At 39.4% G+C, this 25,818-nt stretch overlaps 1 protein-coding gene across 4 annotated transcripts in view; it reads left to right on the top strand.

The window, feature by feature from the left end:
- The window catches only part of LOC117327885 (syntaxin-binding protein 5-like), a 103,864-nt gene that overhangs the window by 38,350 nt on the left and 39,696 nt on the right, over nt 1-25,818 (top strand). For all 4 annotated transcript variants that reach the window (XM_033885112.1, XM_033885114.1, XM_033885113.1 and 1 more), the window contains exons 6-8: nt 8,859-8,922; nt 18,877-18,960; nt 23,297-23,420. In XM_033885112.1, coding sequence (XP_033741003.1) covers nt 8,859-8,922; nt 18,877-18,960; nt 23,297-23,420 — 272 coding nt within the window. The remainder of the gene's footprint in view (nt 1-8,858; nt 8,923-18,876; nt 18,961-23,296; nt 23,421-25,818) is intronic.

Here is a 25,818-nt window from a genome sequence, read left to right as displayed (position 1 = left end):
ACTATAAATAATCATTTAAATAAAATGTGAGAAAGCATTTCTGTGGATTTCAAATGGAAGTGTTGGAACAAAATTAGCATGGTTCTTATCCAGTGTCTGTCAGAATTGTGATTGATTAAATGATGAGCTAGTATGATTATTGGTAGATAGTAGTCAGGGCTCTAGACATTTGCTTTGCTTCACGTTACATGATCCTTGATTGGTCATGACAGAGAGGAAGAGCGATTTGTTTCTGAGTTGACACATTACTCAGAATATGGATGATCAGCTGTCAGTTTTATTGAGCGACATATGATTGTGTAAACACAGAGAATTCCTTGCAGTAAATATCTATCTGTTGTATTACATCAAATTAGGATCTTTTGGGTTCTCTTGCCTTCGTATTATGATCTGCCAGAGAACTGTCTTATGTAAATATGTAATTTGTAGTTTTGTATTTTCCATAATCTTCATCAGGCAGATTTTTGTCCCTAAATGTCTGCCTGAACTAGCAGAGTTCTGTCCCTTGTCTACATGATCTAGCAAAGTTTTGTCCCATATGTCTTTGTGACCAGCAAAGTTTTGTCCCATTTCTTTGTGATCTAGCTGAGTTTTCTCCGATATCTTTAAGACCTAGCAGAGTTCTGTTCCTTGTCTACATGATCTAGCAGAGACCTATCCCATGTGTCTTTGTGGCCTGACAGAGTTTTGTCTTGTGTCTATGTGACCTGGAAGGTTCTTGTCCTATATGTCTTTGTGATCTAGCAGAGTTCTTTCCCTTGTCTGCAAGACCTGGCAGAGTTTAGTCCCATGTCTTTGTGATATAGCAGAGTGTTGTCTGTTGTCTTAACTTTAACTAGCAGAGTTGTGTCCCTTGTCTTAATGATTGAGCAGAGTTCTGTCCCTTGTCTATGTGATCTTGATGTTCTGTCTCTTCTGAGATTCTGTGTCCTTAGATGATTGTGGGTTCTTTAATATTGATCAATCAGCGCTCTATGTCCTATAACCAGGGACAGATAGGTTGGGTTGTGTGTCATGTCAAAGTGATATGTTTGTATGGCCCGTGATATGTAAGTACTGTTGTAATATATGCTGTCTGCCTATATGATTTGTCCTGATCAACACATGTCATTACCCAAACCTCCAAATACACCCAACTCCTCTGTAATCTGTCAACTTGTCAATAAATATATTGTTGATGTAGGGATTTTACACGGTTCTGTAGTGAAGCTGGCGTATAAATCAATGCTTGTTCATTATCTGGTAAATCAACATATCAAGAATCAAATAGTCTCCCTGACTGTTACTGATTCCTTTCTACAAAACTTATGATCATTTAAATAACCAATCTAGAAACCTTGACATGTATTTATCTTGGTAGGTCCAGAGCTCATCATTCACTAGCAGTGATGACGCTTGTCATTGGCAAATAATATTGATGAACTAAATATACTTTCTGACCAAGAAGATAGACAAATCCATTTCTGTAGGCAATCTACTGACCAAGTGTGCCGGGTACAGCAATGGCTTTGATATACAAACATCAGCTTTCTAAGGGTAGAGTAATAGGAATTGTATTTGATTTCGAAGAATGAAAAATAAAAGGTTGTTACCATGAACAGAGGTCTGGTCTGTATATACCCATATAGACTGTCTAAGAATGGTTGGACCTATCTCTGGACACTAAGGTTATGCATAAGCTTGCACTACAGTTGGCTACTGATTGATGGATATTGTGTGAGAGGTCTGTAGCACAAACATCATTATCCCATCCTGGTCACATCATATGGACTTGACAGTGAAATCATTGTCAAGTTTCTCACAATACACTTCTCCCTATACATACCATCCAAAAGCCAATCTTCTACAAAATTGGTTGATATGACTATAATCTTCAATCACATCCTTGATAACATTTAACATACATGACGACATACACTGTATATGGTTAATAGTTTGCTAATTCTAATAAAAAGACAAAAGCTAATTTGTGTCTCAATATTTTGCTTGGTAAAGGCAAAAACACTGAACAAATATACCTCTGGCCTTCATAGGGATGTAAATGACAGACTTTTCTATTACTTATTGAAGTAAATCATTGAGACAAGCAGTGTAAATGGTTTTCCTGCTCTTCCACTCCCTTATTAGGTTATCATGTCATTACCAGGTAATTAACAGTGACATGGTCATACTAACGACATGATGGATCAAATTGGTGCAGTCAATTAGTAGGTGTCTGTGCCTTTACTACATATAGCATAGCCTATATTAGGACCAGAAGTCCCATCAGATTGGCCCATGATTCCTGGTGTAAAGATCTTTCAATTTACTCTGCACACCCTGGAAGCACTAACAGCATTAATCAGCGAGAATCTGATGGTTGTCTCTCCACATTTATAGCTGTTAAAGAACCATATTAAATTTTGCATGAAGTAAATGCTGCAAATGTGATTGCCTAATATAATTTTTGGAGATGATGTGAACTTTTAGTTTCAAGGAGGTAGCCAATATTGATGTAGGTTTTCTATAAAATACTTATATTGAGTTACCAGAAGTTAAAGCTAATAAAGGACAGCATGAAGCCATAATGGCACAAACCACTTCACTTTCCCCTTAAGCATCCCAGATTACTTGGTATGATTCTGTTCTCAGCAGCATCCACACTCTGTGCATCCCTAAAGCTTACCCAATAGCCATCCCTACTTATCAGACCAGGGAAGGCTGTGTATCCCTAGTGTTGAGTTATTTAGATCAGTCTAATATTACTAAGTGTCCATCCTGATACAACACTAATTGGTGAGGGTTCAACCCACTATTTCTGCCCCTTATGGCATGTGACATGGTTTAGTTCTACCACACCCACAAAAAAATGCTCAGTGACTCAAATCACAGCATATTACATGTGGTGTATAGATCACTAAAATAGTCTCACTGGTACTGAGCTTTGTGGAGGAATGTCATGTGAATGTCACCTGTATGGCCTGGAATGTCACCTGTATAGTCTGGAATGTCACATGACATTGGTCAATGTCATACCACATTTATACCACTCTGTGGAATGTCATTGTGACCAGAAGGTATTGTCATCCATACAGTGTATGAAAGTATATAAGAAAAATTCCATAGACACATTTTGTAAACACATATTGCTGAAAGTAGCATAACTGTGTCACACAAATGCTTGCATCGTCCAGTTCATACTCTCTCAAATGTTTGAGGCCAATAATGCACTGTTCTCGGTAAAAACATCTTGATTGTAAGCTCTTATTTCATATGATGGTTTGTCAGAAAATATAGGAATACATGATGTATGTCAGGACTCAAACTTTTCATAGCCAATCAGGCCAACACGAAGACATTTTATATAGACAGACCAGGTTTTCTATAGCATCGGACCACCTTTACTGTCGAACACTGTCCATATCGCCTTAAATATCATGATCATTGATCAGTATCAGTCCATCCACCACACATTATGGAATGTCCTATGATTCCAAACAAATGACTTTTGGTCAGGACAATGCCAGGATTCAGATCAACCAAGAGAATTTCCATCTCAAACCAGTATAATGCTATACCTTAACCCAAAACTCCCATTCTACATATACAAATATGAAGGTAATCAAATACAAGGTTTTTAATAATTCATCCAACTTCAGCAAATATATTGTAGAAACATTGACCAGACACCCTGTAAATAAAAACAAGTAATATTGATTTTACCTGTACAGTGATATCATTTATGACCCTCTTGTTTTGTTTCATGTGCTGCAACTAAATTTAGTATCCCCAGGGAAAAAATTCTTGGGTTACAGAGTACAGTAATTCTGTTGTAATTGAAGGATACGGGAACTGGGGACAGAGATTACCTGATGGAGAAAGAAACCAAATTAGCTTTTGAACCCCATGTTCACCAATGGCTGTGTCCATCTACAATATTTTTTCTGATGTTTGTCTACTGATTTTAGTATCACTATGAGTCCTTTAATGAGTTCTGAAGCCAATAAAAAGTATTTGTTTAAAATTCCTTATTTTAAAAGAGCATTATTATAGAAATTGAGAAAAAAAAACTCATCAAATTATTGATGATACAAGTGCACTAAGATTTCCTCTTGTGTATGACTCCTGCTAAGCGCTCAGCATTTTGGGGGGGGGTGGGGCTACTGGTTTGCCCATTGTCAGTGTGTGACCGGGTGGGCTGTCCTGCTTGGTGTCTTCGGCAGTATGCTTCATTGGGGTAGCACTATAAATTGGCAAAAGTTTCGGACCATGGCAAGGACACTCCCCACACACACTTATGCACTCACCACACCAGGCATATCGCATGCAAGGGAGGCCGTCCTTAAATTACCTTAGCTTTTGATAGGACATTAAACAACTAAAACCAAACCAAACCAAATATCTCTAAAACAAGTTGTTCTCTTGTCAGATAGAATTAAATGTATGCTTATAAGCCAATTGCAAGCCATCAAAGGTCATGGTCATCAGTCCAATGCCAGCTCTTACCTTGAAAATGTCTTTATATTGAGAGGTCCACACTTACCAATGGTGATTAATTATTAGAAAGCCAATATTGGTGAAATTTGTTTAGTGCTGGGAAGGTCACTGGTAAACAAAGCTGTCTAGTGTTGTTACCTAATGGCAATAAAGATGTCCTCTGTTGGAAAACCAGTGACATTGAAAGGTCTAGTATGGGAAGCAAGGCAAATGCCACGGGTCTCTAGAGTTTGATAGTGATGATAACAGTTTTAAATCTTTTTCATCTGACACTACAACAAAGTATCTGTAGGAGCTTTAGAGTATCAGAGATTTATAGGTAATAGAATAATATACAGATAAGTAGGAATCCATAGAGTGATTAATGTTTAAACAGGGCAATATAGAAAAATGACCTTATCATAGTCCTCAATGCTATTGGAGCACCTGTAAGACTAACCTTATCATCATAGTTCTCTTTGCTATTGGAGCACCTGTAAGACTAACCTTATCATTATTGTCTCTATGCTATTGGAACACCTGTAAGAATAACCTTATCATTATTGTCTCTATGCTATTGGAGCACCTGTAAGACTAACCTTACCATTATTGTTCTCTATGCTATTGGAGCACCTGTAAGACTAACCTTATCATAATTGTTCTCTATGCTATTGGAGCACCTGTAAGACTTAACCTTATCATTATTGTCTCTATGCTACTGGAGCACCTGTAAGACTAACCTTATCATAATTGTTCTCTATGCTATTGGAGCACCTGTAAGACTTAACCTTATCATTATTGTCTCTATGCTACTGGAGCACCTGTAAGACTAACCTTACCATTATTGTTCTCTATGCTATTGGAGCACCTGTAAGACTAACCTTATCATTATTGTTCTCTATGCTATTGGAGCACCTGTAAGACTTAACCTTATCATTATTGTCTCTATGCTACTGGAGCACCTGTAATAGGTTTGCATGACATTGATGCAGGGAGGATAATTGAATACCTCTTGTTGATGAACATGATTTAAGCTTTACCTGGACCACAAACACCTGCCACTCTGTGTTGTGAATGTAAAAGTAATTAGCTAATTTGTTCTCATGTTTAAAATATAGAGAAATGGGAGAATGTGGCTATGCTACAATAGATTTAGGAGAACAAGCACCTGCTCCACAACTACTTTCTCTGGAAACAATACTTTGTTATGGCTATAGGTGTTGATCAATAATTTTCATTAACATAACCCCTTCAGTCTACATATTTTCCTCACTTTGCCTTTGTTTCAGTAATTGCATATCATGTGATAGTTACATTCTGCCATTTTTTTTGTGTCAAGGCAAAACATTATACCTGAAGAATGATGAAGACTTGCTCACATTTTACACACTCACACAGGTATCAATTGTATCTAATTTGAATTCTTAATGCTATCTTCCTTATATTCCCAACGAATATCACTGTAAACCATTGTATTTTTGTTAAAACAAAATTCGAGAGGGATTCCAATATCCAATATATATGGCCATGGAAAAGTGAAGCATTTCACTATTTTCTTACTAATTCACTTTTTTCACAAAATCCTTTTTAGACTACCCGCTTTCTTTCCTCTTAACACAATAACACAATAACCTGATTTGGGAGAACTTTCGCCTAAAATATCAGTATCCTAGTATGAATGATTGAATTTGTGATGGACAGAAAATTTTTAACACTATGCATCCAACCTCCTTTTGGTGGTAACATAGAAATGCTACAATCTGACAATATATAAAAAAAATTGTCTTCTAACATATGAAGAATGAAAATCACAGTTTGATAAAGAAATTAAAAAAATGATAATTTGATTTTAATGTATGAAAATGTCAAAGTGAGACGACAACAAGAAAAACCTTTGTATTAATTTGAAACCTGAGTCACTTGGTTATGGGTTGTGTGTAGGAGTTTAAGTCGATTGTGTGTTGAAACCTTGGTCATGTCTATGTCTAGGAGGTGATTGGTTGTTGGTTGGTTTAGGAGTTAAGTTGACCATGTGTTGAAACATTGGAGGTTAAATGTTTATGATTGTTTGTATGTTTGCTTGGTTTATCGCTGGTAAACAGCCAGGGTCATTTTGAGGCAGGGCTCCTTGTAGTAGTTAGTGACTACCACACTGAACAACATACGGGAGGCCCGTCACATGCGATCTGGAGCAATAAGGATAAAGTGTCTTGCCCAAGGACACAATGACGACAGCATAAACTGGTCTGTTTCTCAGCTTCCAGAGAAAAAAACCAACATGGGTAGGGGGTTTTGTCAACCACAAACCTCGGATCTTTACCTAAAGTTATGTGGCTGGCAACCTAAGATATCTTTTTGCTTGCTTGTACAAGGTTTCTCTAGAAGAACCAAAAAAGTCTTGTGGTTCATTTAGTGATGGGTCCTGAATTCAAGATCATCAGACATGGAGTAGCATTGTTATAGATGCATCCCACCATAGAGTATCTGGCTACAATCAGAGAGATCATGCTACTCTTATCCAACATGTCCTACTGGGGTTGTACCATTTCAGAACAAAATCAAGATTTTAGTTTAAATATGAAAGTCAGAAAGTGTGATTACTGTAAGATGTAGCTGTACCTATGACATAGTCATTGTCACTGGCTAGTACTGTTGATCCATTGAAAGGTTTAACTACAACTGTTGACATTCAATTGATTCGTCGAAATTCTGACTTATCATTTTTGTTTTTCTTCACCTACAACTACATAACTAATTAACAATCTAGCCTAAATTCTGACTTATCATTTCTGTTATCTTCACCTACAACTACATAACTAATTAACAATCTAGCCTAAATTCGGACTTATCATTTCTGTTATCTTCACCTACAACTACATAACTAATTAACAATCTAGCCTAAATTTGGACTTATCATTTCTGTTATCTTCACCTACAACTACATAACTAATTAACAATCTAGCCTAAATTTGGACTTATCATTTCTGTTTTTCTTCACCTAACGTGCAATTTTGATAATGAATGAGGTAGATTTAATCAGAGTTGATACCGAAGTGGATGGTCCACATATATATTCTCATAGTATGTGGACATGTTATATGAACGCTGAGATTACATATTCAATTTCAAATCTGAATATGAAACTGTGTACATTATCATATATATATTACAAATAAAATCGCCACAGTTTGGGATTGCCACTTACAATCATTCTAGTGCGGCCCTTCATTTTGTGTGAGACAACACACTCACTCATGCATCACAGTCTGTACCAATTTACCTCTCCCATCACCATTAAAGTACAGTATGCTTATGACCAATCACTGGTAACAAGAGAAGTCAAACTGTCATGCAAAACAGTACTAGAATGTTATTAGTAGCTGGCTGATGGAGTCATCCTATCACATAAACCAACCGGCGGTGTCATCATCAACTGTGTTGTGTAATTACACAATAACCGCGCACATTACTAAGACATTAGTTTGTCTGCTTAGTTTACCCAGCTCCCATCAATCTGCGCTATGCACAGTTCGTGTGGAGAAGAGGAAATTTATTTATCTATTTCATATTTTCCATTTTATTACCACTGCCTGAAATGCGGACAACATCGATTGTTTTTACCACCTGAATTTTTGTAATACCCAAGTGCCATGTGTATGGAAATCTATCACTGTTTTGAAATGGTAGAATTTGGTCTCTATAGAAACCATTAGTAAAGTAGAGGAACAAGCTGCTTATATGTTGATAAACAAACTAAATCTGTCAACATTTCTAAATGATGGGAAAATATATCACTTATTGATCTCACACCTATACACAAGTGGCAGGTGTTGATTTGTCTTGAGCTATTTTGATAGCTATAGAAATACTGAATATATTTCTAAATAAAGCAGGAGTTGTTGTTTATCACAACAAGATTGTTGACCATTGTAGACAATAACATTCTCACCATCTAAACAGAAATATATTTATTGATCTTTGTTTATAACATGTCGGAAGGTTAAGTCTGTTTGATGAAAGTCAATGTTAAGAAAACAAAAGTAGGGAGTGGGGGGGGGGGGGGATGATTTCACACAGCTATAAAGCTGTTTAAATGATTTTTGTTGAGTAATCACAATAAATCATCTCATTCTGACAGTTCATTGATTAAAAAAAACAGTCATTGAACCTTGAAGGGACACGGCTGTCCAAATTACTCTGTATATATCCCCCACTTACAGTGCACATGGCTCCATCCAGGCATTTACATCTTGCAGTACATCAATATCTATGTTTACATATAATTAAAGTTGGTACATACATGCTTGATTGTTTGTAAAAAGATGTTTGTAATTGTAATATAATAATAACATCTGTAAACATTTGTTAAAACTTGACATTGACGTGTTGTATTATACTTACAGATCAAGGAAGACTCACCCTGGTACAGTGGTACATCTGAGTGATAGCCCTGTAGACCCCAACAAGGTTTGTATGTCCTGATGCCCCTCTTACATCTGTACTCCCAATAGACCATTCTTTTCCATCCTTTTCTTCCATTTCTCTGTCTTCGTATCAGTTAACCTTCTGGCCACCATTTACTTCCTCCCTATCTTTCACCATCACTTCATTTTGTACTATCTCTTTACCAGCTTCCCACCTGTTATCCGATCTTTTAAGCCTTCTCCTCCCCCTACCTGACCTTCTATATTTCTGTCTTCATTTAAAATCTTTTGAACTTGTCTTCTTGGTGCTGTTTTCATTTTACTGTATCTTTTCTTCTTTAGTTAAATATGTAGTCGTCAAAACCAAGAAGAAAATACCAAAATGTAAACAAAAACAAATCTAACTCAAAACTGGTAAAACCAGGGAAAATATGAACAAAATATAGACCTGCATGGGGACCATTGAAAAGTGCAAGGAAAATCAAGACAAATTGTTACTGAAGGGTAACTGTCTTCTTTTTTATTGTCAACACCCACCAACTTTGTACTGAACCATCTAACAATCTTAGACTTTAAACATGTCACATTGACACTACCAGATACAGGGTGGACAGAAAAAGGTTTAGATAAACTACAATGCTGGTACACCTAGCTGCATGTCAGTAGTCTATGATGGGAGGTTAATTAGTGCCTACCTTTACCTTGCTATAGGTATGACATTGATTCTGATCCCTAAGAGACCTGTTCCATTACCTGGGACCCCTGGCGGTAACTGTTTAATGATTCTCAGATGCTATAATGTTTCTGCATTGATCTACCATCATGCTGTTTCTATTTTACACGCCAGCAATTTCATTAGATCATTTAACACCAGTTGCTGTGATGAGTTTTAAAAACACTTTGTTGGATCTATAGAAGCAGGTTTTTATATGATGCAGCAATTTCTCACAGGATTTTTTTTTTTTTTTTTTTCGGAGAAGAGTGGGATAATATTATGATTAGCTCTCATGGCAAGACACTGAAGTAAAGAAACTTGAATGTCCCAAACATCAGAATATGTCACGGTATTGTAATCATGATATAAAAAATACTGATGCCTTGGTATGATATGCAAATTGAGTTGGTGGTTATTGATAATTATGCAAGAAAATTAAAAGAGAATGTGAGATGAAAGAACATCAATAATCAACAAAAAGTCTAAACATAACGACTGATCCTACATACACCCTTTAACCTTCAGACTCGTTTATAGTGTCTATATAAAGTATTCCCCAGTCTTGATTAGACTTTGGCATATTCAGACTCAGTTGAATGTCTTTCGTCTATAGATACAGCATGTGTCCAAATTTATTGGCCTGCCAATAACCAAGCATGGCATGTACCTCTACTTTTATACCGGAGTCTGTCTCTTCTGATTTTTCTCAATAGTCATAAGTTATCTATTTAATGGTCCAGGAAGGAATTCTGTGCAAAATTTTAAGTACACTTTGATGATCTGATGATGGATTTTAAGAAAGTTAATATCAGTGTGACATTAACTCTCGGTCATGAACACTGCACATCTGCCCATATTTGGAAGTCATCACAGAAAGTTCATAGTGTAATATTGAGGAAGTTAATGTCGGAGAAAAGTGAAAGATCAGCTGATGTCATGATCAATTTCCTATAATGGTTTGAGAAACCTTTTAAATAATGCTGCTGTTTAAACCAAATTGGTTATTGCAACATCTGAAACTTCTAAGGAATAACTTAATTGGATCCAGTCAGGAAGTTGCAAAAACAATGAATTTAAAAAAAAAATCTTAGTCAAAAAAATGAACCAATACTTAGAAGAAAGCATACATGTAAGGAAAGTTAGTAGCTTTAGTCAAAATCAAAAAAAAAAATCAATGAATTGATATTAGCAGTTGATATTAAATAGAAAAAAGAAGTGAAGTAATTTGATCATAAACAGTGAAAAATATACAGTTGTGCTTCAGGGAATGTTGTATATTATCCTTAGCCAGCATTTACTGCCATCGTGACCAGTGTCTGATGGAGCGATCAACAGATTTACTTCAATTGACAAGTAGTATATCTCGTCCAAATTACAGCACTGAGGATTTATCTGGGTCTTTGTGCCCTAAACCTCTTTTAACTACACTTGGCCAGGTTGGCTCAGGCACAGAGTGGAAGTGGGATTGGTTACCAAGATTAATTAATGGCTATGAAGGGGCTGGAGGGGGCGTCATATTGATTTGTACAACACATTCTAGTTGGGCAGAAATTCGAAGCTGCCGCCAAATCAATCTGATCCATTCCTCACAGAAAACCAGCAAAGTTTTGACATTGATAGTGATAGCACAGTTCTTAGTATTTCTTCAGAGAACATCACATGCTTGCCTGCCTTACAATAGCCTTGTGATTCTACATATTACTCTATCATTTCCATAATATGGCCAAGATCGACTGTAATAAATTTGTGTTAACTAGACATAACCTAGACATTAAGTAGATAGTTGACTTTGGGTCCTGTTGGTGAATTATCTACACTAAACAGATCTGTATTACTTCATCGTGGACTGCTCTTGCTCTCGTTTGAATGCAGTGTCCAGTCTTTGTCTCTTAAGTGGTTAACTGTAGGCCTTGTCTGAATCCTCTCAATTCTTAAGATTCAAAATCTTAACAAATAGAAGTATATTATGACTACCTGGCTGAAGCTGTCCTGCACAAAAATATGTTGTAGCATATACCAAGAAATTAGACAAAATTTGTCTCTAAGCATTAGTATTTTGTAATGATTACTTCATAAATAAAAATGCCTTTGTTGTCCTTGGTTGTTTTGGTCATGTCTGTTTTTATATTGAAATAAATGTAAAACAGATGTAATGTTACCCCTTTGAGGAAGTTGTTGTTATTAACATGCATAAGGGTAGTATGGATTTCTTCTAGGGCTCACATACTGTATGTGGATCCCTCTGAGGACTGATACTACGTCAGTAACATACTGCATGCTGGGTTCCTCTGAGGACTGGTACTACGTCAGTAACATACTGCATGCTGGGTTCCTCTGAGGACTGGTACTACGTCACCAACATACTGTATACTGGGTCCCTCTGAGGACTGGTACTATGTCACCAACATACTGTATACTGGGTCTCTCTGAGGACTGGTACTACGTCAGTAACATACTGTATACTGGGTCTCTCTGAGGACTGGTACTATGTCAGTAACATACTGCATGCTGGGCCTCTCTGAGGACTGGTACTATGTCACCAACATACTGTATACTGGGTCCCTCTGAGGACTGGTACTACGTCACCAACATACTATATACTGGGCCTCTCTGAGGACTGGTACTACGTCACCAACATACTGTATACTGGGTCCCTCTGAGGACTGGTACTATGTCACCAACATACTGTATACTGGGTCCCTCTGAGGACTGGTACTACGTCACCAACATACCGTTTACTGGGACTCTTGAGGACTGGTACTACGTCACCAACATACTGTATACTGGGACTCTTGAGGACTGGTACTACGTCACCAACATACTGTATACTGGGACTCTCTGAGGACTGGTACTATGTCACCAACATACTGTATACTGGGACTCTCTGAGGACTGGTACTATGTCACCAACATACTGTATACTGGGTCCCTCTGAGGACTGGTACTACGTCACCAACATGTCACCAACATACTGTATACTTCGTCACCACTGAGGACTGGTACTACGTCACCAACATACTGTATACTGGGTCCCTCTGAGGACTGGTACTACGTCACCAACATACTATATACTGGGCCTCTCTGAGGACTGGTACTATGTCACCAACATACTATATACTGGGCCTCTCTGAGGACTGGTACTATGTCACCAACATATTGTATGCAGGGTTCCTCTGAGGAGTGGTACTACATCACCAACATACTGTAGTCTGGGCCTCTCTGAGGACTGGTACTACGTCACCAACATACTGTATCCTGGGTCCCTCTGAGGACTGGTACTATGTCACCAACATACTGTATGCTTGGCCTCTCTGAGGACTGGTACTATGTCACCAACATACTGTATACTGGGTCCCTCTGAGGACTGGTACTATGTCACCAACATACTGTATACTGGGTCTCTCTGAGGACTGGTACTACGTCACCAACATACTGTATACTGGGTCCCTCTGAGGACTGGTACTACGTCACCAACATACTGTATGCTGGGTCTCTCTGAGGACTGGGACTATGTCACCAACATACTGTATACTGGGTCCCTCTGAGGACTGGTACTACGTCACCAACATACTGTATACTGGGTCCCTCTGAGGACTGGTACTACGTCACCAACATACTGTATGCTTGGCCTCTCCGAGGACTGGTACTACGTCACCAACATACTGTATACTGGGTCCCTCTGAGGACTGGTACTACGTCACCAACATACTGTATACTGGGTTCCTCTGAGGACTGGATACTGTATGCTTGGCCTCTCTGAGGACTGGTACTAAGTCGCCAAAATACTGTATACTGGGTCCCTCTGAGGACTGGTACTACGTCACCAACATACTGTATACTGGGTCTCTCTGAGGACTGGTACTACGTCACAGACATACTGTATGCTGGGCCTCTCTGAGGACTGGTACTACGTCACCAACATACTGTATACTGGGCCCCTCTGAGGACTGGTACTACGTCACCAACATACTGTATACTGGGTCCCTCTGAGGACTGGTACTACGTCACCAACATACTGTATGCTTGGCCTCTCTGAGGACTAGTACTACGTCACCAACATACTGTATACTGGGTCCCTCTGAGGACTGGTACTACGTCACCAACATATTGTATACTGGGTCCCTCTGAGGACTGGATACTGTATGCTTGGCCTCTCTGAGGACTGGTACTACGTCACCAACATACTGTATACTGGGTCCTCTGAGGACTGGTACTACGTCACCAACATACTGTATACTGGGTCTCTCTGAGGACTGGTACTACGTCACAGACATACTGTATGCTGGGCCTCTCTGAGGACTGGTACTACGTCACCAACATACTGTATACTGGGCCCCTCTGAGGACTGGTACTACGTCACCAACATACTGCTTGCTGAGTCCCTCTGAGGACTGCTACTACATCACCAACATACTGTATGCTGGGCCTCTCTGAGGACTGGGACTATGTCACCAACATACTGCTTGCTGAGTCCCTCTGAGGACTGGTACTAAGTCACCAACATACTGTATACTGGGTCCCTCTGAGGACTGGTACTACGTCACCAACATACTGCTTGCTGAGTCCCTCTGAGGACTGGTACTATGTCACCAACATATTGTATACTGGGCCTCTCTGAGGACTGGTACTACGTCACCAACATACTGCTTGCTGAGTCCCTCTGAAGACTGGTACTACGTCACCAACATACTGTATGCTGGGCCTCTCTGAGGACTGGTACAACGTCACCAACATACTGCTTGCTGAGTCCCTCTGAAGACTGGTACTATGTCACCAACATACTGTATGCTTGGCCTCTCCGAGGACTGGTACTACGTCACCAACATACTGTATACTGGGTCCCTCTGAGGACTGGTACTACGTCACCAACATACTGTATGCTGGGTCTCTCTGAGGACTGGGACTATGTCACCAACATACTGTATACTGGGTCCCTCTGAGGACTGGTACTACGTCACCAACATACTGTATACTGGGTCCCTCTGAGGACTGGTACTACGTCACCAACATACTGTATGCTTGGCCTCTCCGAGGACTGGTACTACGTCACCAACATACTGTATACTGGGTCCCTCTGAGGACTGGTACTACGTCACCAACATACTGTATACTGGGTTCCTCTGAGGACTGGATACTGTATGCTTGGCCTCTCTGAGGACTGGTACTAAGTCACCAACATACTGTATACTGGGTCCCTCTGAGGACTGGTACTACGTCACCAACATACTGTATACTGGGTCTCTCTGAGGACTGGTACTACGTCACAGACATACTGTATGCTGGGCCTCTCTGAGGACTGGTACTACGTCACCAACATACTGTATACTGGGCCCCTCTGAGGACTGGTACTACGTCACCAACATACTGTATACTGGGTCCCTCTGAGGACTGGTACTACGTCACCAACATACTGTATGCTTGGCCTCTCTGAGGACTAGTACTACGTCACCAACATACTGTATACTGGGTCCCTCTGAGGACTGGTACTACGTCACCAACATACTGTATACTGGGTCCCTCTGAGGACTGGATACTGTATGCTTGGCCTCTCTGAGGACTGGTACTACGTCACCAACATACTGTATACTGGGTCCCTCTGAGGACTGGTACTACGTCACCAACATACTGTATACTGGGTCTCTCTGAGGACTGGTACTACGTCACAGACATACTGTATGCTGGGCCTCTCTGAGGACTGGTACTACGTCACCAACATACTGTATACTGGGCCCCTCTGAGGACTGGTACTACGTCACCAACATACTGCTTGCTGAGTCCCTCTGAGGACTGGTACTACGTCACCAACATACTGTATGCTGGGCCTCTCTGAGGACTGGGACTATGTCACCAACATACTGCTTGCAGAGTCCCTCTGAGGACTGGTACTAAGTCACCAACATACTGTATACTGGGTCCCTCTGAGGACTGGTACTACGTCACCAACATACTGCTTGCTGAGTCCCTCTGAGGACTGGTACTATGTCACCAACATATTGTATACTGGGCCTCTCTGAGGACTGGTACAACGTCACCAACATACTGCTTGCTGAGTCCCTCTGAAGACTGGTACTAAGTCACCAACATACTGCATGCTGGGCCTCTCTGAGGACTGGTACTACGTCACCAACATACTGCTTGCTGAGTCCCTCTGAGGACTGTTACTACGTCACCAACATACTGTATGCTGGGCCTCTCTGAGGACTGGTACTACGTCACCAAGATATTATATGCTGGATCACATAGAAGGCTTGCTGCAGTGTTAACATTGTTTCAATGTGTGCTGAATCCAAGAAGCTAGTTGAACTGCCAGACTTTAGCCAAGGAATCAATATTTGGCATGTCTCGATTTCCACCTCACAACTGATATACAGCAGTACATGCAGATTAATTTCATTCAATTTGTCTTCTTGTTGGAACATCACATAAATCATTTACAGAAATTAAGAATTCAGACCCTATACTGTTCTCTATGTTATACACAGACATACATGATCAACAGGTCAATCTACTGGTAAAGTACAGTACAAAATTTGTTCATGTAAAGCAATATAACAGTCACAAATGAAATATTGTCCTCAAAGGTGTAGAAGTGAATTAATCAAAAACTGGAAGCTTAGTAGTTTTCTGTGTAGTTAATAAACAACCATTACTGAACCAGGACACACTGTATCCTGCTTTTTACATGCAATCATTACCAAAGCAAGGCAGAGTTGAGGACACATTCTGTATCCTGCTGTTTATTAGTTGTCCCCCACGCGTTCCTTGTGGGGTGGCTTTAGTTTGGCATTGTGTCTGTCCATCCTCCAGCACATCATCTTGTCCAGGCTCTATCTCCTACATTGCTTGACACTGGAGCTTTAAACTTGGGGCATAGGTTCAGCTAAGTGAGGTGGTCTAGGTCTGTCATGCATCAAAAGTAGGTCACTCTGACCTAAATTTTGACCTTTGACCTATATCAAAGAAAAACTTTGTTCAGGCTCTATATCACCTACACTTCTGTTCACTGGAACTTCATACAAGATGTTATCATTTATTGGATGAAACATAGCTGTTTGTTTTGTTAAGAATTCTGTGGGAATTTGATATTAGAGTTATGAGTGTTTTGATGTGTACTCATGAGGACGCTATCCTACACAAGAAGAAGAAACAAAAAAGATTGTTTTTCCTGAAATGGTTTCTTTCACAGTTGATTGGATGACAGCATTCCAAAATGTTGTTTAAAAAAAAAAAAATGACAGAAAATAGCCTATTAAGACTGTAATTGTGGATCTGCTGATTGAGAAGTTGTCTTTTATTCACACATTTAACTAACTTCATGGAAACGACAACTTTAAATAGATCAATTATGAGCTGTTCCAAGCTTGTTTCAGTTTTGCTCCAAGGTGATTGTAGTCTGGTGATTGTGATGTCTTCACATGGTTGTGTGTAATTGTCAAACTGGTTTGGCTGAGTCTGTGGAAAACGCATAAGGAAATTATTCCAGAAAATTCTTTCACATAGCATAAATTATGCACTGTCTCAGCTTATTTTGTCTTCGCAAAGGCCTAAAACTGCACCCAGACTATAGTATAAAGTACCAATGTCTACACAAGGGGTATAATGAAAACCCATCATCAAAGATGCAGGTGCCCTGTAATAATTGCTATGTCAGTCTGAAATTATCTCAGAATCCAGAAGTGTCGCTGTTATTTCACTTAATGAAATAATTTGTTATTTGTGCATCTGGGATGTAAAATTTCCTTAGAGTTTAAGCTTCAAGGTAAAGGTACCCAGAAAGAAATTGTTTATTGTTTATAGAGTAGGACTATCAAACTAAACCCTCAAGGAATATTGTCCTAAGAAATCTTGGTCCCCATTCTGTCACTATTTTCCCTGAACCTTATCTGCTTGATGCCAGATCGTCACTTCAGATCCTATAGATAAAGGCTTGGCTCTGATTGTTTCCTGTCACATATATCCCATAAGATTTCTCATTCTTGGGATTTTATATCTGTGCCTTTTTTTCCTGATTCCAAAACTTAATCTCTGTTCTGGATCTACAGACTACAGGGTACTTAATATTGTATCTTCATTCCATTTTTAGCAATATATTATTCAACAGAATCTGGTGTGGATTTTAGAATTAGCATGTAAATTGAGATGATAATATAATAAGTATATATTTTTTATGCAAAAAACATAAATGGGAGTAATTAGCAAAATTTTAAATGGATAATATAACTTCCCATACATTGAGAAATTGACCTCCTCAGTGCCCTTATATCCCGTGTTGGTTTACACAGTAATAACAACAAAATGACATTTGCAGCCAAGTAGATTTGGTTGCTGCAACACAATAGGGAGGAAATTTAATATAATGACCAGTTTATCTAATTGTGTGTAAATGGAGAGAATTAATTGTGAGCTAATTACAGGGCTGATGAGGTTCTATTTCTAACAAACACGGATCCTAGGCTGTTTTAGTGTAATACACATTACCAAAGGAAGGACTGTCAACGTGAATGGTTCTTACTCACCACCTGTAAGCTCACCTGGCCTTAATTGACAAGTGATCTTATATCATGATGAGGCATCCATATCTTATCTATCCGTTGCCAAGTTTTTCATTATATGATTTTTTCTCATAACCAAATTTCTTAGAATCTAGATTAAAGGTAGGTTCCTGTGATCAAGCTTGAGAGGTTTGGAAAAGGAATTATTTTAACCCATATTGAAGGTCTCAGGTGTACAATTTAAGGATAAGTGACTTCTTTTTAATAACCAAAAGTCCTTGAATCAAGATAATCTGGCTGGCAGGTCCATGGAATTAAGCCGAAAATTTGTTTGTTTAGGTTTTACGGCCCATCGACAGCCATGGTCATTTAGGGCCAAAAAGCTGAAAATTACCTTGACCCATTTCAAGGTGACAGGGTTCATATTTATTGAAACCCTTAAACTTCTAATGAATAACCAAACAGCCTGGAATCAAGATATTATTTGGCTAGTAGGTTTCTGGGATGAAGCCCACCACAAAAAATGCCTTAAAAGTACTTGAATATTGCAATTAGAACTATTTTCAACAAGGTGTCCTAAATTCATTGGAGACAGAAAAACATACAATTTTCAGAAAATTGTGCTCAAGAGGTTCAATTGTCAGTAGAAATTGTCATAAAATGTTAGAATACCCATTGTGTTAATTGAAAATGGTGAAAAGAAGTTTAAAATTCAAAATTACATAACCATGTCAACAATACTTACATAGTTGTATTACTTCAGCTTGATGTGTTTTGTTTTTCTGTTACAGCTTTTGATTGGATTTGAGACTGGTGCTATTGTGTTGTGGGATCTCAAAACCAAGAGTGCAGAATGTCGCTACACAGCCCCTGAGGTAAGTGTCCTCCTCATCAAAAAAGAGGTTGATAGAGGACATTATGATTCAGGGTAATACTGTAAAATAGATGTGAGATTATGATCATCATGGTCGTGGAGTGGTAGTGAGCTGGGATGTGATCAGTGTTGCCTGTCCAGTAGACACATTAGCCACACATCACTGTGTAAATCTGAACCATTACAGGGTTGGTTGCCCCACTGACGTCCAATGCTTTGGAGGCTGTGACTGAGGCAGTCAAGCGAATCTGGAGCACTAACAGGCCAATCAAATACTCTTGTCAGATGCATTATCTACAGGACAACACTGTCTCTGGCTTACAGTTAGAATCATTTCATACCTAGGTTGATTTACTAGCAAATCAATCTAAAGCATTACTTTTACACCTAATTATTTTTTACTGACGTCTTTACCAAATCAGCCTTTAGGCTTCTAAGGTACCAAATCATGTAAGTTGATGAGTAAAAGAGTAATATGACTTTGATAATTATCAGTAAGCCAAATTGTTGACAACCATTATGAAGGTTCGAAAGAAATGTTCTACAAGCCTTAGCTAACCTGAAAGACAATTAAACAATATATATAATTATACAAAGCTAAACAAAAAGGTGACAGGAAGTTCGAAACCTACGTGGGGCAGTTGCCAGATACTGACCATAGGCCGGTGGTTTTTCTCCGGGTATTTCGGCTTTCCTCCACCTCCAAAATCTGGCACGTCCTTAAATGACCCTGGCTGTTAATAGGACGTTAAACAAAACTAAACAAGACAGGAAGTTGAAGGTTATAGAGCTTTATATATGTTAATGAATTTGTAACTTTTCTGTTTGGTTAGTATTAGAGATTAAATGGTTGTTGGTAAAGTTGTTTAATCAGCTAATTGGTGATTACCATTTCACATGTACATTTTACTATTAAACAGATTCTACTGTAGTGCAATTCCTAAAAAAAAAAAAAAAAGGATTTAAGGTTCATTTCATTCATTGGTCCCCAACCAGTGAAACCAGGAGGACTATAGATTTCCTCTCTGTCCATTTTGTACGTATGTAACTAACACCAAAGTTTGTCAGCACTCTGGAGGATTCATCCTTTAGGGATTTTGATCAAACTTCATGCAATGATAAAGGACCATAATATAACACACAAGTTAAGTTTTAGGGTTTAAAGTCAAGGTCAAGGTATGTTGCTATCTTTATCGGGGGCTACGAGGGGACTATCTTTATCGGGGGCTATGAGGGGACTATCTTAATCGGAGGCTACGAGGGGACTACTTTTATCGGGGACTACGAGGGGACTATCTTTATCCGGGGTCTATAAGGGGGCTATCTTTATCGGGGGCTACAAGGTGACTATCGTTATCGGGGGCTACGAGGGGACTACCTTTATCGGGGACTATGAGGGGCCTATCTTTATCGGAGGCTATGAGGGGCCTATCTTTATCGGGGGCTACAAGGGGACTATCTTTATCGGGGACTATCTTTATCAGGGGCTACGAGGGGACTATCTTTATCGGGGGCTACAGGGGGGCTATCTTTATCGGGGGCTACGAGGGGGACTATCTTTATCGGGGGCTACGAGGGGACTATCTTTATCGGGGGCTACGAGGGGACTATCTTTATCGGGGGCTACAAGGTGACTATCTTTATCAGGGGCTACGAGGGGACTATCTTTATCCGGGACTACGAGGGGACTATCTTTATCCGGGGCTACGAGGGGACTATCTTTATCCGGGGCTACGAGGGGACTATCTTTATCGGGGGCTACGAGGGGACTATCTTTATCGGTGGCTACGAGGGGACTATCTCTATCTGGGACTACGAGGGGACTATCTTTATCGGGGTTATGAGGGGACTATCTTTATCGGTGGCTACAAGGGGACTATCTTTATCGGTGGCTACGAGGGGACTATCTCTATCTGGGACTACGAGGGGACTATCTTTATCGGGGTTATGAGGGGACTATCTTTATCGGTGGCTACGAGGGGACTATCTCTATCCGGGGCTACGAGGGGACTATCTTTATCCGGGGCTACGAGGGGACTATCTTTATCGGTGGCTACAAGGGGACTATCTTTATCGGGGGGCTACGAGGGGACTATCTTTATCGGGGTTATGAGGAGACTATCTCTATCTGGGACTACGAGGGGACTATCTTTATCTGGGGCTACAAGGGGGCTATCTTTATCTGGGGCTACAAGGTGACTATCTTTATCAGGGGCTACGAGGGGACTATCTTTATCCTGGGCTACGAGGGGACTATCTTTATCCGGGCCTACGAGGGGACTATCTTTATCCGGGGCTACGAGGGGACTATCTTTATCGGGGGCTACGAGGGGACTATCTTTATCGGTGGCTACGAGGGGACTATCTTTATCGGTGGCTACGAGGGGACTATCTTTATCGGGGGGCTACGAGGGGACTATCTTTATCGGGGTTATGAGGAGACTATCTCTATCTGGGACTACGAGGGGACTATCTTTATCTGGGGCTACAAGGGGGCTATCTTTATCTGGGGCTACAAGGTGACTATCTTTATCGGGGTCTATGAGGGGACTATCTTAATCAGGGTCTATGAGGTAACTATCTTTATCAGGGGCTATGATGGGACATGTATATGCTTGTTAAAACTAAAAAAATGTTTTTTTGTAAAAATCCATACAGTTCTTCCTTATTGAAAGTACTTGCTGTGGATTATGTTTTCTGATCTTCAAAAGAAAGCCAAATTCACTTAAATGAGAAATTATTATCAAAACAATTACTTGAGCTCACTTGGGACTAATAAAACTGAACTATGTATTCTTACCAAAAGTATTTGTTTGAGATTGTTAATTTCAAATCTGAATGTTAAAAGTCAGGGTCACCATTAATTCTTAAATTTCAACTTGTCTTTTTGTGCTTTTCATAGCTTCATATCACATAACAAACTTTTTTTAACTCTATGAAAACACATCAGCAGACCCTAGCTAATCAACATCTACAACCTGCCAGAAGGCTCCTTCATCAACTCTAACTCTTGATCAACATCACTCCCAGCTTATTCTTACTTTCACTCCCCTTCAACTTTATACCAGTCCATGCAATCAAGGTTCCTTCCTGTACCGGCATCCCTATTTTGGATTTGCTTCAAGAACTCTGACTACAATCAATTGATTTTCTCTGCACCATATCATACTGTGCACGTATTCCATGAACTTTGGTATCTCCTAATCAATAAGTTTGCTTGTGATTGTCAACCAGGTTCGTATATGGACACCAAATTTCTTAGATTAATTTTGGATCCACAAGTTGAAAGGCCAAGGGTAATGTAGCTATTAATAGTAACATGGTCTCTTTAAGATAACTGGCTTTAAGATGAATTCTCTGTCAGATTATGTTTCTAGTGCCCTGACATAGGCATAAAAAGGCCGAGGTCCCACTAAGACTGGACTGCCGCGTGATCACAGATAAATAACCTATAGCCAGAATCAATCAATATTGATTAGACACTCTATGGAATCTAAAGTTTGCAGAAAAACCTTTAAGACAAATTAACTTTCAAAATTTAAACCTGTAAATATTGACAAATTCTGAGATTGTCTTGTCACTGGAGGTTATGTATATATTGAAATAGAATCACTGTGCTCTAATGTGGAGCCGGACTGCTGATTTTAAAGCTTCTCTCATTGCCTTCCCTGCAGCACAACAGGCATGTGGTGTAATACAAGAAGGCTAGATCAAGTTTAATCTGTTTGAAACATTTTTATTATCGAATGAAAAGAAAATTAGCCAAAAGACTAAAGTCTAATGTGTGGAATCATTGCATTGCATAAAAGGACATATAGTCATTGACATAGATGGTGTCACCTGTATTGAAAGGGGTCTTGGACCTTGCTTTTCATTTAAGGGTTTTTGTATTTGCATCAAATAGAACTTTCATAGAGGGGATCTTGGGCCTTACATTGAAGTCATGTATGTGTCAAAGAAAACCTTTTTTGAAGACACCTTGGACCTTGCTTTTCATTGAAGACCCTTCACTGATATTGGAGTCAAATGGGGTGTTTTATTTGTCAGAGTGGACTATGGAGCATTGAACCCACTGATCTCCGATAGAAAATTTATTTCAACTAATTAAAGATATCTTTAAAATACAACTGATGTTTTTCATAACATTTCACAGGAGGGTTTTCTTGTAGTGTTGCTTTTCTGTTTTATAGATGAATGGTATAAAGAGTTAATATCATATTAATTGTCATCTTACCTTCATGTTTTTATTTTCAAGGCATTTTCCTTTGTTATACATGCATTGAAGGCTATGTGTACATGTTTTTACAATGTTTGAAGCTGTAGTTATTTATTTGCAGGCCCTGCGGTCCATATCCTGGCACCATGAAGGGAAGCAGTTTATGTGCAGCCACACAGACGGTAGTCTCACCACATATAACTTGAAATGTGCCACCAAGCCTGTCAGTCTCATGATGCCCCACGGTAAGTCTTATATTTGTGTCGCATGATGCCCTCGTTTTATGTATTCTCTTTGTCGCTCTAAGGTCACACTAATATAGTGTAGGATCACAGACAGACATACAGGATCACTCAGGCACGTAGAATCATAGACAGACATCATACAGGATCACTCAGATCACACAAATATAGTGTAGGATCACAGACAGACATCAGACAGGATCACTCAGGCACGTAAGGTAACACTAATATAGTGTAGGATCACAGACAGACATACAGGATCACTCAGGCACGTAGAATCACAGACAGACATCATACAGGATCACTCAGATCACATAAATATAGTGTAGGATCACAGACAGACATCATACAGGATCACTCAGGCACGTAAGGTAACACTAATATAGTGTAGGATCACAGACAGACATCATACAGGATCACTCAGGCACGTAGAATCACAGACAGACATCATACAGGATCACTCAGATCACATAAATATAGTGTAGGATCACAGACAGACATCATACAGGATCACTCAGGCACGTAAGGTAACACTAATATAGTGTAGGATCACAGACAGACATCATACAGGATCACTCAGGCACGTAGAATCACAGACAGACATCATACAGGATCACTCAGATCACACAAATATAGTGTAGGATCACAGAAAGCCATCATACAGGATCACTCAGGCACGTAAGGTAACACTAATATAGTGTAGGATCACAGACAGACATCATACAGGATCACTCAGGCACGTAGAATCACAGACAGACATCATACAGGATCACTCAGGCACGTAGAATCATAGACAGACATCATACAGGATCACTCAGGCACATAAAATCACAGACAGACATCATACAGGATCACTCAGGCACGTAATGTCATACAAATATAGTGTAGGATCACAGAAAGACATCATACAGGATCACTCAGGCACGCAAGGTAACACTAATATAGTGTAGGATCACAGACACACATCATACAGGATCACTCAGGCACATAAAATCACAGACAGACATCATACAGGATCACTCAGGCACGTAAGGTCATACAAATATAGTGTAGTATCACAGACAGACATCATACAGGATCACTCAGGCACGTAAGGTAACACTAATATAGTGTAGGATCACAGACAGACATCATACAGGATCACTCAGGCACGTAAGGTAACACTAATATAGTGTAGGATCACAGACAGACATCATACAGGATCACTCAGGCACGTAAGGTAACACTAATATAGTGTAGTATCACAGACAGACATCATACAGGATCACTCAGGCACGTAATGTAACACTAATATAGTGTAGGATCACAGACAGACATCATACAGGATCACTCAGGCATATAAGATCACAGACAGACATCATACAGGATCACTCAGGCACGTAAGGTCACACAAATATATAGTAGGATCACAGACATCACATCAGATCACATAATACAGTATTACATAAACGAAAAATATGTGGTATCAAATAGACAAAATACAGGATTTTGGGATTAAGATGTCTAACCCAGCTCTAGTAACAGTGAGAGAGTGATGGATGACACCAGATATGTAGTCACCTTGGGAACAGAAGATGATGGGTATATGTAGCGGCATGTCTGCCGTGTCATAATGTTACATACAACTGCTTAATCATAACTCAAATCTGTGTCCAGACAGCAATGTCCTCCTCCCCAGATTGTCATAACTGGCATTGTGTTTCCACCAGACTGGTTCCGTCTGACAGGTGCGATGAGGCAGGAACATTAATGTGTAGACACGTCTGGGTAATTCGGTGTAAAACCACCTTGATTGTGTATTGACATTTATTCAGAACCTTTTCACAGATATATATTGTGAAAAAAACTATTTAAAAAAAATCCTAATCCTGAATATATTGTCTTGTACGAATTAAAAACATTTTCCTATTATTTTGTTCTTTACTGAGTTAGATCCACTTATGAATGTGAAGCCTCATGGTTATCTCACTTGACTCAAAAAGCTAAGTACTCTTATCTATTGGAATGACTTCTTCTCAAAAACCAAGAGGCCTAGAATCATAATATACCCCCCGCAACGATGTTAGGGGGTATACTGGAATTAGGTTGTCTGTCTGTAGACACAACAATGTACCGGCTACTCCTCCTAAACTACTGAGGGAATTTCAACGAAACTTTATGGCAATAACCCTTATACATTGTAGATGTGCGTAATCTATATCAGGTTGTAATTTTGTGGTTACCATGGTAACTAGGTCACTATCCTTGTTTTTTTGGGTGAGTCTGTAGACACAACGATGTACCGGATACCTGTGAACTGCTTCAAGTCAGACTACACAGGAGTGATAGGGACCATGTGTAAATGTGCATGCATGATATTTCTCTACAGAATTTTTGGTTTCCATGGTTACCAGGTTTCAAT

Source organism: Pecten maximus, chromosome 5 (assembly GCF_902652985.1).
Source record: "Pecten maximus chromosome 5, xPecMax1.1, whole genome shotgun sequence".
Classification (NCBI taxonomy): Eukaryota; Metazoa; Mollusca; class Bivalvia; order Pectinida; family Pectinidae; genus Pecten; species Pecten maximus.
Note: the sequence above shows the minus strand (reverse complement) of the source record. Positions and strands in the feature narration are given on the sequence as shown.